Source organism: Sorex fumeus, unplaced genomic scaffold (genome assembly GCF_029834395.1).
Source record: "Sorex fumeus unplaced genomic scaffold, SorFum_2.1 ptg000095l, whole genome shotgun sequence".
NCBI lineage: Eukaryota > Metazoa > Chordata > Mammalia > Eulipotyphla > Soricidae > Sorex > Sorex fumeus.
In genome coordinates, this window is record NW_026606152.1 from 26,084 (window position 1) to 44,816 (window position 18,733).

The window sequence follows — 18,733 nt, forward strand, 5'->3', positions numbered from 1 at the left end:
CATGGTTTGCCATACAGACACTGAGAGGCCATCATGTTTGGTCCTTTATCTACTCTCAGCACACATCTGCCATCCCGAGCGATCCCTCCAACCATCCTTGACTCAGTGATCCCTTCTCTATCCCAGCTGCCTTCTCCCCCAGCTCATGAGGCAGGCCTCCATCCGTGGAGCAATCTTCCTGGCCCTTGTGTCTACTGTCCTTGGGTGTCAGTCTCATAGTATGTTGGGTCCAATAGAACGTGCACGGTAACGAAGCCCCAGGGATGAGGTTGCCCCCAGGCCCGTGTCCTCAGAGCTGGGGTTGGGCGTGGAGGGATAGGGTGCTCAGCTTGTCCCCTGGGGCCTCTGCCTGCATCCTGCCTGCCTCATGGGCCCCGAACACCCTCTGCGAGCCCCCAAACAGATGAGGGGGGCGGCACACAATCTGGGCCACCCCAGACATCTGTGATAGCCTCCCATCCAAGAAACAACAACAGAAATACAAAACAACCTGGCTTAGGTTCCCATCCGGGTGGGTCCTGAGTCAGGGCGGGCACGGCTGGGGCTCAGAGGGAGCAGGGGGTGGGGGCTGGCCGCGGGTCCCAGTGCCCTGAGGAAGCCCTGGGGCAGGGCTGTTTGCAGACCCTGCGCAAACGCCAGCTCCTGGCCTGGGGTCCTGCGGGTGCCACCGACCGCGTGAGTTCAGGGGCGCCACGTTCCCCAGCACGCGGTGGAAATGGCCGCAATATCTTGGTATTTAGTCCCCGAGCTGAGGCCTGCAGGAGCCAGAGCGAGGCGGCCCCAGGCGGGTGGAGCTATTTTAGGGTCGGCTGGTGCAGATGCACTTGGCTGTCCCCGGGCCAACGCCACTGGCCACAGAAGGCCATGGGGAGGTGTGTTGGGGTGCTGGTCACGGGGGGCCCTGGGGTTACAGGGATAGTCCTGCGATTGGGATCCGCCAGGGAGGGGCCTGGGGAGACCCTCACTCACACTGGTGACCTCCCTGCGGCCTTCCTGGAGGAAGTGGCGGCCGTAGTGCGAGCGTGGAGGAGCTTCCTACCCTGAGCTGCCTGTGCAGGGGCTCAGGGGCCCTGGGTGAGTGGACAGCAGCGCCCTGGCTCAGCCCAGCTCCGCAATGACCACAGTGACACACAGTGACACAGTGACACACTCCGCAGGGACACACAGTGACCAGTGGCTTCCCTGGGGCAGGGCCTCGCGGGGGTCACACGCTGGTGCTAGATCATCTTTTCTGTAGGGCAGGCGGTGCGCACACGGCTTGGAATGGGGCTGTCCGAGGGGGTCAGTCTGGAGGCCGTCTGAGGGTCCCCTCTGGTTAGCACCCAGAAAGGGGGGGTTCGGGTTTACCCGCGGTGGCTGTGGTGGGCTAGAGGCCACGGCAGGCAGGGATGACAGAGCAGCGGCCCGGAGTTAGAAAATTAAGGTTGTTTGCTGGGACTTGATGGTTTAATCAGCCCATCAATACCGCTCCTGGGGCGCAGTGTGCGCGGGCCGGCCGGGCTGAAGGATGCAGGACGGTGGGAAGGCGGGAACCAGCGACTCCGCTGGACCGAGAGGGCCCTGGACCGGGGGGGCCGCGGGGGGCCGCCTCCATCTGCGGAACACGCTCATTAAATCGCTTCTCCTGATTAGAGACTCCGTAAGCTTCAGCCGTGTTAAACGCCGGCAGACACCGAACCCGCGGGTCCTGGAGGAGGTTGGCGGAATAAAGGCGCTAATGATCTGGGGGGAAGGAGCGGGGCGCCCGGGGGTGCCGTGGGAACAGTTACCAGGGACACGGCTGCAGAATAAACCCAGCCAGCCACCGGGACTTAACGAGTGAGCGAGGAGCAAAAGCAAGCCCAGGTGGAGGCTGTTTTAAACGCTGCCTCTGATCTTGCGGCGCCAGTTAGGCTCAGACCCATGGGGAGGGAGAGAAACCCGGCATGCTGGGTCACACGCACCCTCCGTACTGACTTGGAAGAACAGCTGGACGCAGGTGCCGGGGAGTTGGGCTCCGACGTTGCGGATCTGACGGCCTGCTACCTCCTGGCCCAGGAAGGTTGCCGAGTGCCAGCCATCACTCCACACGTCAGCCAGCAATTTCGGAGAAGGAAGGGGGTAGAGTGGACCATCCGCTTCCCACCTCCCTCTCAGGAACACATTCCCTAAGCTGCACGTAGCTGGAGTCGAGTCTCTTCGGTCACTGTGAATTATGAAGGGCCAGGGCTGAAGGTGGCCAGAGGCTGCCCCTTTGTCAGAGGGAAGGGGGACAGGAAGAGCCTCGGCCACAGGCGGAGCCAAGGCAGGGTGGGGGGTGGGAGGAGACAGGAACCCGCGGGGCAGGCGTCAGCAGGAGAGCCGGTCACTGAGGGCGGCATTCAGGTTGCTGCCCAGGGCCAGAACGAGAATTACCCAGAGCTGCACTTCTCACCCCAACCCCCGCACGCCTCAGAGACCCCCACATCCAGGGACCCCCACATCTCAGGGACCCCCCACATCTCCCCACATATCAGGGAGGACCCACGTCTCAGGGATCCCCCCAGCTCAGCCCTCGCACGCCTCGGAAACCCCCACATTCAGGGACCCCCACATCCAGGGACCCCCACATCCCAGGGACCCACATCCCAGGGTCCCACATCCCAGGGTCCCACATCCCAGGGTCCCACATCTCAGGGACACCCCCACATATCAGGGACCACCCACATCTCAGGGACCACCCACATCTCAGGGACCCCCAGCCCAGCCCTCGCACGCCTCAGAGACCCCCACATCTCAGGGACCCTCACACTCAGGCACTGTGGGGTCCAGGCGGGGCTGGGCCTGGGGTCTGTGCTCGAAATCTCGGGGAGCGAGAGGGAGCTGTGACGGGTCCTGGTGGTCCCTCTGCCCTGTGGCCTCGGGGGCCGGGCGGGTCAGCGCTCATGCTCTGCCCCGGGAGGGCAGGACAGAAGCGGCCTGAGCGGCATGAGGGTCGGCCAGTGCAGCCATCCCCATGGGGACGACCTGTCTGCGTCTCTGCAGCCGTGAGCAGGCGGGGCCAGAGCCAGCAGCACCGGGGCACGTGTGCATGTGTGTCTGCGTGCCTGTCTGCCTCTATGTGTCCGTAGTGCGTGTGTGAATGTATCCATGCCTGTGTGGTATGTCTGTATGCATGTATGTGTACCTGCATATATGTGTGACGTGTACCTGTATGCATGCCTGTAGGTGTGTGCTCACGTACTCATGTGTGCACACAGGGGTTTGTGTGTGCTGTGCATGTGTGCTGCCCGCGCACGGGCTGGAGCAGAGGCCGGGATGTCCGCCCTGGAGAGTGGACCCTGGTCCGAGCTGACCTTGTCAAAGCCCAAGGGACCGAGGAGGCTGGGGGTGCCCCAAGGCAAGTTCCCGACCCCAGCACAGTGACTCCGAGGCCGCCTGGAGTTGGGCCTCTAGCAGGCAGGCCCCAGCATGCCCCACAGAGCTGGCACTGCCCCCGCCGGGGCACTTGGGGGGCGGACGGAGGACGCGGGGAGAGCGCCCCCTGGCGCCAGTGCGCGTCTGTGCTGGGGAAGGGGGCAGGTGGGGTTGGGTGGGGGTTGGCTGCAGAGTCTGTCCCAGCCTCGGGGCCCAGCTAGTGCACCCCCCCCAGCAGACCCCTCCCGAGTGTCCTGGGGCTGTGTGTCTGCAGAGGGGCAGAGGGAACCGGAAGGAGGGCGAGTCCGTGGCCTTTGGCGATCGTTAATTTAACCAGCTGCCCTTTGGGAACGAAAGGCCAGCGCCGACCACCGCAGCACGGAGGGCAGAGGCGAATACCAAAGGCCACGTCGGGCGGGCGGGCGCGGCCACGGAATGGGAGTCGGGGGGGTCTTTCTCACCCTGCTGGGGTCTCAGCGCTGTGGCATCGGCGGATAAGCCCCTCTCCTGCCCCCAGCTCTGACTCAGACCGGACCCCCAGAGGGAGATGGAGAGCTGGAGGTGTCCAGGGGGCCCAGACAGAGGAACTGGTCTCACATCCTGGCCACCAGCCAGCCCCAGTGTGCGGCCAGGGCCCCGCAGAGCCTCTGCCCGGTGCTTGGAGTCCCACCCCCCCAGACCAGGGGGACCAAAGCCCAGTGTGAGGACAGCAGGCAGACAGGGAGGGGCTGGGGGCGGGGGATGCAGGACGTGGGCATCCCTCTCTGCTGCTGGCCAAGGAGGACAGACGGGTGACAGACAGGCTGAGAGCTGCGGGGCCACAGAGTCCAGGGATCACGGTGCTGACCTCGAATATGGTCCCCTGAGAACTGCCGGGAGTGATGATTCCTGAGCACAGAGACAGGGGTGAGCCCTGCTGGGTGTGGCCCCAAGACAAGGAGGGAAGGAAGGGAGGAAGGGAGGGAAGGAAGGAAGGATGGAAGGAAGGAAGGGGGGAAGGCAGGGAAGAAAAGGGAGAAGAGGAGGGGTTTACAGGCGACCCCCTGAAAGAGATGGTGGCCCGTCCCTGAGTGGCATCTTTCTTACCAGCATTGTCATAAGAAGAGTTTATGGGGGTTAGACCGAGCAGTACTGGGCTGGGGGGTAGGGGGACTCCTGGCTCAGTGCTCGGGGGACTGTGTGGTGCTGGGATGGCAGCTGGGCCTCCTGCATGCAGGCCAGCGCTCCGGTGGGCTGCGTGTCCCCCTGAGTCGAGGAGTGGGGTGACCGCACGCCCCTCATGAAGCTGGGCTGCAGGCCGCGAGTGGGGGCTGCGCACAGGGAGGTGTCCACGTGACGTGGATGAGCCCCCGGGGACGCCCGCCTCTCCGCAGCCACCAGGGCACTGAGCACGGCTGGGCAGGTCTCAGTGTCGGCTGCGGGGCCCTCAGACACTGACCTGGAAGGCGAGACAGCTGAGCTCTTTTGAGCTTTCCACAATCATTTATTTTTTGGGGGGAGGGCACACCCGGCGATGTTCAGGGCTGACTCCTGGCTCTGTGCTCAGGAATCACTCCTGGTGGTGCTCGGGGACCCTATGGGAAGCCGGGATGCAACCTAGGCCAGCCACGTGCAAGGCAAACGCCCTCCCGGCTGCCCTTTATTTTGGTTTCGGGGCCCGGTGGGCTCAGGGATGACTCCCGGCTCTGCGCTCGAGGTCACACCTGGTGCTGCTAGGAATCGAACCCAGGTCTGCTGTGTGCAAGGCCTGCACCGTCCCGCCGCTGCACTGTCTCGGGCCCCAGCTCCACGGAAACCTCAGCAGATCCACCCTCTGCCCTCACTGAGCACACCGGGCGGGAGGCTCGCTTCCCCACACCCCTGTGACACAGGCACAAACACAGCCGCACCCCTACCTCGGCCGCTGGGAACCTACCGGGGCTTCAGAATCAGAAGCAGAAGAGCCCCAGTGAGGGGACCGCGGCCACCAAGTGGGAAGCCACGACACCGGGCAAAGGGAGCCGTGGGAGCGTCTGGCCCGGCGGGCTGTGCCCACTTGCCCCTGCTCTTGCTAATGAAACCCATGGCCTGCCCGGCACAGCTGGTCTGCATCCAGGTCTCTGCCACAGTTGGGGGATGTGCCCGGTGTAGGAGGCACGTCCTCTGCCACATGGCAGGAGGGAGCGGGTCCCTGAGTGACTGATGTCCAGGGACACAGTGGGACTCTGACCCCCGTGAAACAGTATCCGTCCTTTACGCCACTGTATTTGGTCGTCTCAGGGCTGGACAGAGTGTTTGTGACTGGATAAAATAAAAGCCCTCCCCTCCCCCCACCCCTGCCCAAAATATGCATGGGGGGTGGGGGGGAGGCGAGACCCGGGGCCTGGCCTGCTCTGCTCCTGGGAGCCAGGGCGCTGGTGCTTTTCTTACCCCAACAGCTGGGGCTGAGAGTGTCTTCCTGCCGCCCTTAGGGGAGCAAACCTGAGGGAGGTGAGGGCGGGGGAGGGGAGGAGGGCCAGTAGTGCCAGGGCGGGCAGGGCTGACCCAAAGCAGAGCCGGCACAACCCTCTCCCAGGACTGTTAGCGCTGAGACGGGCCAGGGCTGGCCTGGGGTCCGGCCTCACCTGGGGAGGGCCCTTGACCTTGCAGGCCTGTCTCTGCATACTGATACCGGGAGCTGTGAATCTGCAGTCTGGGAGGCAGCTGCGAGCGGCTTTTCAGGGTTCTTTCCCGGGGTCGGCTGGGGGAGGGTGGCGGGAAGACCTGTCTGTCCCAAGTCTCCCCCAGGGGTACAGCAGCTCACCCCACTGCGGGCCAGAGGCAGGGACCAGGACCGTGGCCGGCCAGGCCAGCCCCCAGAGGCCGGAGCTGCTGTCCCCTCCCCCTCCTCCCCTCCCAGCGGGGTGACCTTCAGGGACTCCCGATTTAGCATCCGGCCCCCACTCTGCCACTCGGCACGCCACGGAGAGTTTGCGCATTCACACCAGAGCCCAGCCTTCCCGCCGGAGGAGGGAAGTGTAAAGACACGTGGATTCCAAAAGGCCACGTCCCGATTTAGTGCGCTGCCAGTCTGGACACCGTTTCAAAGGCCTCCCTGCTGCGTCTGGCCACCCCGGGGGGCTCCAGACTGGCCAGTGGCAAGGTGGGCAAAGCTTTGGGGCCGTGGGCGGAGGCCTTCAGGAGGAGCCCCGCGCCCTCCGAGGGGTCCGGGAGGCGGCACTGATGGGCAAGGACTCTGTGCACTGCGGGTCTCAGCCACAGGCCTCCCAGAGTCCTGGGGGCGGATGCAGGTTTCACTGCTGGCCCCTGGGACAGTGGCCCCTGTCCCTCCTCCCCGCCTGACTCGCTCACTCCTGGGCAGCCCTGCTGGTGGCGGATGCGAGGGCCTCCCTCCCCCTCCTGCTGCACCCCTTCCTTTTCTGGGCTTGACCTGCCCACCGGGCTAACTCGGGGGCTTGGACAGGCACTTAAGAGAAATCCCAAGCCGCGACACGCAGTTCTGGGGGTTCCTGCTGGCCCGGGGCTCCCAGCGCACTGTGGGCCAAGGCTACACCATGACTCAGCCGACATCCCACGGCCTGACGCGCACTGTCCCCGGCTGTCCTGCATGGCCATCGTGAGACAGCCGTGCTGCTGTCCCTTCACCTGTCCCCAACGGGGCAGCCCCTGGCCACGGACATCGCTCCCGACAGGTGGGCCTGGGGAGACAAAATGCACAGACACCCCAGCGACCTGGGGTCTGCCCCTGCAGAGGCGGGTGGGGTCCCAGACCCCAAAAGACGGGCGCCCCCAGGCAGGAGGGAGCACCCTGGGAACAGAGACGTGGAGGTGGGGAGCTGAGCAGAGCCCTCCCGCCGCCGGCCTCCAGAGCCGTCTTCTGGGGTGCAATGCCTGGGGAGTGGGTGAGCTCTGGCTCCGCCACCCAAGTGCCCCCGGGCAGCACCTCTTCAAGTCAGCAGTCCTGCCCCGTGGCTTCCGCACTGGTGCAAGGTGGATGTGAGCCAGTCACTGTCCCGCTGCGGGAGTGAGCACGGCCAAGGGATGGAGGAGTCACGGTGCAAGGTGGGAGGGGCGGAGCCACCAGCATACAGAGAAAGGACGGAGTCACTGTAAAGTGGTAAAGGGGCGGAGCCAGCGTGCAGGAGGAAAGGGGCGGAGCCACCAGCGTACAGAGGAAGGGGTGGAGTCACTGCAACATAGAGGGGCGGTGCCAGTAAGCATGGCAGAAGGGGCGGAGCCACCAGCATACAGAGAAGGGGCGCAATCACTGCAACATGGATAAAGGGGCGGGGCTAGCGTGCATGGAGGAAGGGGCGGAGTCACCAGTGTACACAGAAGAGGGCGGAGTCACTGCAACATGTGGGGAGGGACCAGCATGCATGGCGGAAGGGGAGGAGCCACCAGTATACAGAGAAGGGGTGGAGTCACTGCAACATAGAGGGGCGGAGCTAGTGAGCATGGCAGGAGAGTCACTGCAACATGGATAAATGGGCGGGGCTGGCATTCACAGAAGAAGGGATGGAGTCACCAGCATACATGGAGGAAGGGGGTGGAGTCATGCCAACATGAGGGGAGGGACCAGTGTGCATGGCAGAAGGGGCAGAGCCACCAGCATACAGAGAAGGGGGGAGTCACTGCAGCATGGATAAAGGGGTGGGGCCAGCGTGCAGGGGAGAAGGGACGGAGCTACCAGCTTACACAGAGGAAGGGGGCGGAGTCACTGCAACATGGATAAAGGGGCAGGTCCAGCGTGCATGGCAGAAGGGGTGGAGTCAGCGCAACATGGATAATGGGGACAGGGCTGGTGTGCATGGCAGAGGGGCAGAGTCACTAGGGTACATAGAGGAAGGGGCGGAGTCACCGCAACATAGAGGGGTGGAGCCAGCGAGCAAGGCAGAAGGGGCGGAGCATACACAGGAAGGGGCGGAGTCAGCGCACCATGAATGGAAAAGGGGCGGAGTCTGCATGGCGGCAGGCAGGGGTGGGGCAGCAGGTGCACTGGGACAGGACAGGGCAGCACCGAACAGGGGAGGCGGGCAGTTGTTAGTGCCCGGTGGAAGGGATGGAGCCGCCCCCAGCTCCATCCGCCCGTGGCCCCTGCCCTCCTGAGCTGGGCCAGCGGCTCAGGGTGCAGAACCCCCTGTGCCCTTTCCCTCAGAAGCAGCCCAGCAGGTAAGGCACCTGCCGAGCGCACGGCCTTGCCCCCTGCCTCCCTGCCTGCCAGGAGTCACCCCTGACCACAGCCCTGTGACCCAAAACAAGAACAATCCACTTCCCAAGCCGACAGCAGCTGCAGACACTGCCGACAACAACGGCTTTATTCAAACAGTCCCGTGCCCCGCCCCAGCCAGTCTGTCTGATGCAGCCGGGACGGGACGAGTCTGCCTGCACAGGGGATGGGAGCAGGAGGCCCGGCCAGCAGGGCCAGCCACCACGGAAGAGTCCAAGCCACCAAGTGTGACCTCAGTGGCCCCAAGATGCCGGGCACAGTCCCATCCTGGTCCTGAGCGAGGGTGCTGGTCTCCCTCCACCAGGGTCTGTCCCCGGGACTTCACCAAGGAGGGCGTGGCTGCAGGGCCGCCAGGAAGCAGTCACCCCCTCGGGTGGGCTGGTCTGGAAGGGCCGAGGGTCTGCTGGGCGGCGGTCACTGCCGGCAGGTGTCGTGGAAGGCTTCGAGGGTCCGGAAGTCCCTCCAGGTGGGGGGCAGGCCGTCCTGCAGGAACTTCCCGCAGCGCTGGCACGGGGCCTGGAAGAGCTTGATGTAGCTTCGTAGCCAGGTCTGCACCGAGAGAGGAGCGAGTGGTGAACCTGGGGCTCACGAGCCGGCTCGGCCCCACGCCCCCACCCTGAGAAGGCAGGGCCCTCCTCTGTGGCCCGGGTCTTCTGGACCTCGGCTTGATTCCCTGGGGCGGGCGCAGGTCAGAGCCGGGCCAAGGGCAGCGTGTCTGCCCGCTAATCTCATTCCCAGGTCGCCTGCCTGCACGCTCGCCACGTGGCCCCCAAGTAACGTAATAATCAGCAGACATTCCCCGGAGGGTCAGAGCATGGGTCCCCGCAGGCGTCATACATAAGGATGAGTAATAATGGGATTCGCACGCTCGGGAGAAGCTGCGAGAAGCTCCCCACAGGTGAGCCAGCTCTGGGGGCAGCGGGGGGCGCGCGAACCCTGTCACCCACGTCCTCCGGGCCCCAACACTAAGCGAGACGCTTCCCCATCAGAGGGTGGCCTGGGGCATGGCCCTGCCCACCTCGCCACACTCGCTGTAGTGAGATGTCCGGCAATAAGCGGTAGGTCAGTGACCCCAAAGCTGTGGCTGCCCCTTACAGGGGGCGGGGGAGGGAACCAGAGGGGACATCCGGGACAGCAGGCCCAAGCACCAGCCCCTGTGATATGCGCTGATTTTCAGGCCCCCAGAGGTCTGGGAATAGCTTACAACGCACGACTGTCCCACCAGGGCTGGCGCCGAGCAAGGCGGTGGCACCTGTCTGGGATTTCCGTCCTGCCATGCGCTGGCCACTACTCCTCCGGTCAGGTGCGCTCGGTCCACGCTGGCTGGACAGGTGGGACCCCAGCAGGCCTGGCTGTCACAGGGGCGCTGCTAGGCAGGTCCAGTCCCAAGGAGCCCCTAAGCCCGCCCCGGATGTGCGCTCTGTGCAGCGACCGGGTTCGAGGGGGACGCGCCCAGGGTGACTCACCATGAAGGAGCGGACCACGACGTCGGGCATCTGCGGCAGCTGGTAGTGGAGCAGGGCTGTGGTGGCGTGGTCGGTGACCTGTGGGCACAGACCTGCGCTGAGTGCCGCCCTTTCAAGTGCAATGGGCTCTCCAGCCGGAAAACGAGGAGACTGCCCGGGCGTGTGTGTGTGTGCGTGTGTGTATGTGTGTGTATGTGGGGACGCAGGCGGGAGGGGCTCGCCAGAGGCCAGCGAGAGGCCAACATGGGGGGCGCACCCCGACCTCTCCAGCCCCCTCATGCTGCTCATTCCTCACAACGCCCCGAGCCCAGTCCAGGAGGGCGCCCCGGCCTGTCCCAGGTGTCTGGGCCGCCACGTCCTTCCGCCTGCTGCCTGCCAGCAACCTGGCAGATCACACGGAGTCTGACAGCTGCGCGAGCTCGGGGCACACTGTGTTCGTTAAGAATTCTTGGCACCCGAGGTGGGGAAAAAAAGCCCCCAAGGACACCAGGGCTGGGGGTGACCAAGAAGGAACAGGCCTAACCCGAGACGTGACAGTTTCCACCCCCCCGAGATGTGCTCATGAGTCTGACCAGCGCGGTCAGGCCGGGCCAGGTTCCACTGGCCGGGGAAGGTTCAGGTTGAGTCTAGCTGTGCGAGCACCCAGGAGGGGGGTCACAGCTCTGGGCCTCGGTTGAGGACGGCCCTGAACTCCCGGCCTGGATTTCTGGGGAGCACAAACCCTCAGCGGGGGGCCCTGCTGTCACTGAGGGTCAGGTCCCACCACCTGCCAGACACCATGCCCAGGGCCACGTGTGTCTGGTCTACAGTGGCCTGTGGCCCAGGCGGGGTGACCCAGCCTTGTGGGGTCACACCGGGAGCGGAAGGAGACCTGGGGTGTCTTGCCCAGGGGCCCCGTTTCCAGGCTCCGGGGTCTGTGCTGTCCCCGGGTCAGAGTGGCACCGAGCGTCTGGGTGGCTGACTCCTCCCGGGATGAAGTATCGCACAGGAACTGTCACTCCCTGGAGCCCGGAGGCCCTGCCCGGCCTCCCACCAACCGCGACTTAAGACGAATGGTGCCATCCCCTCAGCACGACGCCAACAGGTACGACAACATTCAAACATCAGGGACTGTCACCTGTCCCCTGTCTCACGCGATTTCCACTCTGCCCGGTGGGGGCTGACGCTTTGAGCCAGCCTCCCCCAGGCCCCAGCCCCAGCCCACCCGTCCTGTGTGCTGGCCCTCTCCACCAGGCCTGCGTTGGGGCCCAGCAGGGCGTGGGAGGGGCAGGGGGGTCCGTGTCACCATCCCCAGTGGGCCCGGGTTCTCATGGCACATCAGACCTGAGGTTTCCTGCCTGTGGGGGGTGACACTGACGCTCCTCCCTGCCTCCGGGGTGGCACCCCGGGGCCCGTGTCCCGTGCATGTGTGTGTGTGTGTGTGTGTGTGTGTGTGTTTGTGTGAGGTGGCTGAGCGGGGCGGGTGGAGGGCTCGTGCCACCTGAAGGGGCGGCTTGCTTTCAGGACCCCCCCCACCTACAGCCCCCCAATCCCGCAGAGGGTGCCACGAGGTGGGGGCATGTCGGGGGTGGCTGGGGTGGGTGCTGGGCCCGTTTCTGGAAGGTGTTTCTGGGACCGGAGGTGGTTTCCATGGTGTGGACAGACGCCGTGGACGGGAGCGGGGGTGTCCAGGGCCCGAGGGGGCGTCCTCACTGCCATTCCGCACCCCAGCTGGTGTGTGGGGGACGCCCGGGGCAGAGCCAGGCCCTGCCATTGCCTTCTGGCCTCCTGCCAAAGGCAGGCGCTCAGGGCCCAGCCTGGCTGCCCACACCCCACAGGGTGAGAAGCTTCTGGAAGGCAGCGTCTGCCACCCGGCGTGGGCCAGCTCACATGACCGGGGCAGGCGCAACGCCCAGAGAACCCAGGAGAGTCCTCCTGCCCGGGGCCTGGTTTGGGGGTCGGGGTGGGGGAGCCGGGTCAGGAAGCTGAGTCGGGGGTTCCGTGGCGGCTGCTCCCCCCGAGCGCCTAGGTGGAGGTTTCCCTGGAACGGCCGAGTGGGGCAGCTCCAAGCGGCTACAGCTGGACCATCTGGGTGACACACTCCAGACCCCCTCTGGACCGATCTCCAGCCCGCTCCCCATAAGGCCTTGAGCAAATTAGCTGGAGGGGAGATAAAAGCCCCGGGCAGGCCACTAATGCTGGGGGAGGGGTCCTGGGGCCTCAAGCTGGAAGAGATTAGAGCAGATGGTGGCCAAGAAGACCCGGGAACTAAGGGGCTGAGAGAGAGAGAGAGAGAGAGAGAGAGAGAGAGAGAGTGTGTGTGTGTGTGAGAGTATGTGTGTGTGCATGCGCTGGCTTGGGGGGGTCATCCGGGCCCGAGGGCGCACCTGCCTGCCCAGAAACCTTTCTGCTCTCCCTCGGCCCAGCCCCTCGGGACGGGAGCCGGGCTCAGGCGGAGAAGAGCATCTTTCAGGAGACCTTGAGGCAGCTGCTCGTCAGCGCCGAGGTGCCAGCCACAGCCTCCCGGCCTGACACCCTGCCGGCGGGGAGCGGGGTGGGGGGCACGGGCTGAGCCGGCGGGGGAGGGGCGCACAGGGCAGCCAGCAGCCCGGCTGTCACTCCTGACCTCAGGGCTTGGCCAGCACCCCCGGGCCCCCCCAGGACCCAGTGAGGGGCTGCACTCGCTCCACACGCGTGGGCATGCTTCCTGACTTGCACCCCAGCTCCCAGCACTCCCTGCTGCGTCCAGGGCTGGCCACCAGGGCCCTGACCGTTGCTCCTTCTGGTGCCCAGGGGAGGCCCCAACAGCCTTTTCAGGGGCGGGGTGGGTGGGGTGGGGAGGGAAGGCGTCCTGGGGGGCTTACAGGGCTGTGTGTGGGTGGCTGGCTGGCACCGGCCTGGCTGGACACAAAGGCCTTCCCGGGCCCTGAGGTCACAGAGGTTGGCCCTGCCAGTGGACGCCGGGCAAGTGCTGGGCATGCCGGGGACTTGGCTGTGAGGGAGAAGCCTGAGGTGGGCCCAGGGGCCACCCCGTGTGGGCAGAGGGCAGCAGAAGGCCGGGTTACTTGCCACCACCAAGGGGCAGGGCCGGCCCCTGGAGAGGGAGGGGACGCACTTCCCTGGCTGGGGCTCCCAGCTGAGCCCTCATCACCTAAGCTGCAGGGGTGCTCTGACCGGAGGCCTGGCTGCTCCCAGCTGCTGAGAGGGTGTGGCCAAGGGCCGCCCCAGGCAGGTCAGGACTCAGGGAGGCTGCAGGTGCCCCACCCACTCCAGCAGGTGGCCTGGAGAGGGAGGCGGGGCAGGGTGGCCTGTCCAGGGTGCTGACCGCCGGGGCCCTCCACAGGAGGAGCTGCACCCTGAGCTCCCCACTGCCGCTAAGTGTCAGTCCATGCTATTTGCAGAACAGCCTGGCTGCGGGCGGGGCCCAGTCAAGGACAACCTGGCTTCCACAGACACCAGACAAGGCCTCGAGCTCCCACAAGAGCTGACCCAGGGAACACAGCAGGGCCACCAGCCCTCCTGGTGCCAGCGGGTCGGGGCTGCCATGGAGCTCTTGGTGAAGGTGGTGGACAGGAGAGTTCTGGGCAAGGCAGGGCTGGCGGGCGCGGGCACGTGTCCTGCTGACATGTAAATCAGCCCTGGCCGCCTGGAGGCGCCCAGCCCACGGCCCAGCCCTGTCAGGTGCCGTGACAAGCCCATGGCAGAGTTAGATGAACCGACGCTGTCCGTGGGTCTGTCCCCGCACTGTCCTGGCTCTGTCCGTGGGTCTGTGCCCGTGTAGCCTCCTGGTGCCCTGGCGATCCCACCCATGCACGGGCACCCCCACACTGTTGCCGGGAGCAGCCGCAGAGGTGAAACCCCGGCCTGCAGGAATGGGGCCCCCCGGAACAGCGGCCACGGAGCCTGGCCTTGGGGGGTCGCGGGGCTCTGGCGGGGAGCAGATGGGTGGGGCCAGGGCAGGGCCATGAGGTGGGTGGACTTCCCATATGGGCTGCTGGCCCTGGCGGATGGCTAGTCACATGTCCTTGGGGACCCACACCCCGTGGCGTGGAGAGACCGGGGGGGGGGGGGAGCGCTGGGTCCCTGCCGGAGCTTTATGTGCCCGGACTTCTCGAGACGGGGCCTCTCTGTTAGCAAAAGGCCCAGGGGGCCACGGAGGGCATGCGCAGTGAAGGGAGGAGGGCAGGGAGGAGTGGGAGAGGGAGCACGCGGACAGGAGTAAGCGGGCATTGGGCAGAGAAGGGGAGGAGGTGAGGGAGTTTCTGGGGGAAGCGGCGGGTGAATGAGTGGATGAGTGTTAGGGGTGAGAGAGCAAGTGAGTGGACACAGGAGACACGGCCCGGGCCTGAGGGTTCCCCTCCCCCACCTGGGGGGCCAGGCGATTGTGCCCCCCGCCCCCCCACCCCCGCCCGGCCTGCGTGGGTGTGGACACAGCGCCCAGCTCTGGACTGAGCTCAGCGCGCAAACGGGGGCCGCCCGCTGGGTTTAAATGTCAGCGAGACGCGCCGCGCCCGAGACCTTTCCCGGCCTTTGTGCCTGCCCTTTGCGGAGGCCGCGTTTCCAGGGCATTCGCGGAGGCCGCCGTGAAAAGCAGACCACCCGAGGGCCCAGCGCCGCCGCCACGCGGCCGGGCGGGAAAGGGGCCTAATGAGGGGAGCGGCCGTGCTGGCCGCGTCCCGCCGTGGACTAAAGGCTGCTCGTGTGCCCCCCGACCCGCGCGGCCATTCTGCGAGCGCTGGGCATTGTCGGCCAGGGATAAAGGATCAACGTCCCCCGCCCCGCCCGCAGGGACCCCAGACAAAGCCCAGAAGCTGCAACCGCACAGTGAATGCCGGAGAAAGGAAGTCCTGGGGTCAGCGGCCCAGCGGCAGGTCCTGCGGACAGCTGATGCCCGCGTAGGGGCGGGCACGCTCGCGCCCGGAGCCCGGTGCCTCCTCGGCCTATCCCAGGCTCCGACTTCCTGCTCGCCACCAGCCCGCCCAAGCCTGGTCCTGGGGGTGATGGGCAGCGGGGACCCGCTCACCACAGGGTCCACTGCGTCCTGCTGGGGATGCCGCAAGCAGCGATGATCAGGACACCCGGGAGTCGGTGGGTGAGAGGCGGAAAAGAACCTGCCTGAGAAACCGTCGACGCTGGGAGGCAGGTGTAGACACGGTGCCCTGAGCCCGCCCGAGGCATCACCGGGTGTGACCCCAAGACAAAACCAAGAGGCACCCCCCGATCCAACATGGGGCCTGTCCCCTAGCACTTTGGTCACCGTCAGGGGTCAAGCCCCGGTGGGAGACGGGAGTCGCAGGGCATGAGGAGCTGCAGCGACCCCCTCGTGGGGGAGACGAACCCCCAGCCCCACCAACGCTTCCATTGTCACTGCTGCAGAGGAGCAGGACACACTCGGGACGCGGCGACTCCCCACCCGGGCGGGTACCAACTGCTCAACTCGGCTCCGCGCGTGCCCGCCGCTTCAACAAATACAAAAGCTGTCTGCGGAGTTATTTTTAGAGGACGAGGAATAAAAATAAAGCTCTCCCAATCTACGCTTCCCCAAATCTGTGTTTCACACATTTTTACACATTTTACAACTTCCTAATAAACTTTCTACTCGCATTCAAAAATACTTAATACTCCAGCGCATCCTACGTGTACACAAATGCATACACAACAAACCTGCGTACACACACACACACACACACACACACACACACACACAGGCCCTCTCTCATCCCTGTTCTCTAGACGGAAACCAAGTCACTGTTAACGCCAACCCCAGATCACGGCCGCTCCCAGGTTAACTCCCACCGTTGGTGGTGCACTGCACCCCTACTCAGGGACCATGGAGAGCCTGCGAGAAACAGCTGTTTTTCTTTGGGGGGGTTACACCCGGCACTACTCGGGGCTTACTCCTGGCTCTACACTCAGTGATCATTCCTGGAGGGCTTAGAGGACCCGAGGGGTGACGGGGTTCGAACCTGGGCCAGCTGGGTGCAAGGCAAGCGCCCTTCCCGCTGTACTATCACTCTGGCCCAGAAAAGCTGTTTCTTCATTAGCACAGCGTAAGCAAGACATAGGATAGAGCAGGACAGGGGTTGAGCTGTGGGTCTCGCAGGCGTCAAACCCGGATTTGATCCTGGGCACTACACACGGTCTCCTGAGCACCACCAGGGGTGAACCCTGACAGGGCCAGGAAGAAGCCCAGAGCATGCTGTTGTGACCCAAACACACACACACCCACATACCCACAGATACAATCACAGACACACAGAAACACCCACAGATACAGACACATAACAGATACATACAGGCTCATACACACACACGGCAACACACAGACACGCACCACGCACATGCACACACATACAGATACAGTCACAGACACATATACTGACATACACAGACATAGACACACAACAGATACACACAGGCGCACACACAGACACATGGAAACACACACACACACACACACACACACACACACACACACACACACACACAGGCTTCCTCAGAGGGGAGTGAGCCAAGAATTGGCATCTTTGATCTGCTGTGGGCCCATCACACCGCTTGTGCTGGTAAAACTGCTCTGGAAGGGGCCGGAGTGACAATCCAGCAGGTGGGGTGTTTGCCCGGCCTACGGTCGACCTGGGTTCGAGTTCTGGCACCCCATATGGCCCCCCGAGCCCACCAGGAGTGACCCCTGAGCAACACCAGGCGTGGCGAGAACCCCAAACCAGCGGAGGAGCCCGAGCGTGGCTGAGTGTCCCCAGCTGCCTGCAAGGTGTCTGTTGGGGGGGGCGGCGGGGGGCCAGCCTCCCCCAGAGACGCTCTTGCTCTGGCCCTGCCCTCCAGGGGCCGCCAGGCTTCGGGCAGCAGGGCTGGACTTGCGGCCTGAAAGCTGTACGACCAGGCCAGCCCGGTGCATGACCAGTGTGCTAGGCAGGGGCTTTTCTGGCCCCCTGCGGTGCAGGCTGCGGGTGGCATGTGCCCCCGGCACCCTCCTCACAGGCCCAGCCCCCCAAGGCTCCAAGCTGCTCCCCACCAGGAGAGCCCGGAAGCCATGTCTCCTCCTGCGGGGGTCTCCCATCTGCGAGTCTCCAGGAGCCGGGAGTGGACTGGCCCCCACACCCCGCCTCCCTGACACCGGCTCCTCCTTGGTGCCCCTCCTGGCCCTGGAGCCCCGTGACGACCCGAGGATGCCCACGGGGGACCCGCTGTCCCCAGGGGCCCGGCCCGGGAAGGCCATGTCTGCTGCTGAGAGCTGGACGTGGCCAACCCTGGGGCCATGTGCGGTGGGCCAGCCTTGCCTGCCCATGCAGCCGAGGCGGGAGCGACAGGCTGGGGCTGGGGGAGCATCTGACAGGCTCCTGTCCACATGGCCAAGCCCACGCACTCTGCTGTTGCCATTCTCCTCCATGGGGCCGGGTCGACGGCTGGTGCTCAGGTCCTGTCTGGGGCGAGCTGGGCCCTGCATCTGACCCCCAAACTGCCCAGCCAGGTGGGCAAAGGCCAGTGAAGGAGGCTCTGAGACCCCCCGACTGCCTGGGGAGTCAGAAAGGAAAGCAGAGGGGCCGGAGCAACAGCCTGGCAGGGAGGGCGCTGGTCTTGGCTGTGGCCAACCAGGTTCAATCCCCAGCATCCCACAGGCCCCCGAGACCAGCCAGAGGTGACCCCTGGGCACTGCCAGGTGTGGCCCCCAAACCAAACCAAACCAAACCAAACCAACACAAAACAGGAAAACAAAATAAGGAGCTAAAATGTGTCCATTGCCCCAACACGCCGCCCGGTTCCCCTGGGCCAGGTCCTGGCACCCGCCTTCTGCAGAACCCACAGGCACGGCCCCCCATGCCCCGAGACCAGCGCCCGAGGCAGACGCCCACATACCTTCCGGAATACTTGGTAGTTGGACTTGGACCATATATCCAGCTGTGGAGGAAGAGAGACAGAGACCATTAGCATCAATTTCAGAATTTTGGGTTTCGGAAAACAAAACAACCACGACCACATTTCTTAAGCTTGGAATAAACAAACTGCAACGCCACAGAATAACAGAATCTTGGCGTTTGGGGGGTCTGAGGGGTCCTGCAGGGACTTCTGGGGAGAATAAAGAGCCGTGTGAAGTGTTGGGCATTGGCCGAGGCCCGGACGGGGGCTGGCCACTCTCTGGCCTCTCCTGCCAGGCTGTCCCGCGTCCAACCTCCCCGGCGTCTGTGTCAGTTCTCAGAGGGGCTTCCCCCTGGCCCTCCTCCTCGGGGGGCTTTCGGGCCGGCCTGGCTCTCTCTGTCCTTCTGGAGGTGCGAGACCGCCCGTGTTTTGGCCCTGTGCGGTCATGCCGCGGGCACCGTGCTGAGGCTGAGCCCTGGGGAGGCGACGTTCCTGGCGGCTGGGCCCTGCTCCCTGCTCAGCAGAGGAGATAGTCCGGGGGCCACTCCCAGGCCCTTTGGGGACGTGAGTTCTTGTGGGTCTCCCCAATGGCTCATCAAATGCTGGGGACACCTCAAGTCCTTTGGGGGGGGGTCTGGAAGACCCTGCTTTTTCTCTAAACTGATTCCTTGGGCCCAGAGCGACAGTACCTGGGTAAGGCGTTGCCTTGCATGCAGCAGACCTGGGTTCGATCTCTGGCGTTTTATATGCGCCCCCCCACCCTGCATCACCAGAAGTAATTCCTGAGCACAGTGCCATGAGTCAGCCCTGAGCACTGCCAGGTGTGACCCCT

General features: G+C 64.9%; 1 protein-coding gene across 1 annotated transcript in view; it reads right to left on the reverse strand.

Moving 5' to 3' along the window:
* Positions 1 to 8,640: 8,640 nt before the first annotated feature.
* The window catches only part of MED27 (mediator complex subunit 27), a 133,303-nt gene continuing 123,210 nt past the window's right edge, over positions 8,641 to 18,733 (reverse strand). The window contains exons 6-8 of the mRNA XM_056132928.1: positions 17,902 to 17,943; positions 10,051 to 10,128; positions 8,641 to 9,133 (exon numbers count right to left, since the gene is read on the reverse strand). Coding sequence (XP_055988903.1) covers positions 8,999 to 9,133; positions 10,051 to 10,128; positions 17,902 to 17,943 — 255 coding nt within the window. The 3' untranslated portion in view covers positions 8,641 to 8,998. The remainder of the gene's footprint in view (positions 9,134 to 10,050; positions 10,129 to 17,901; positions 17,944 to 18,733) is intronic.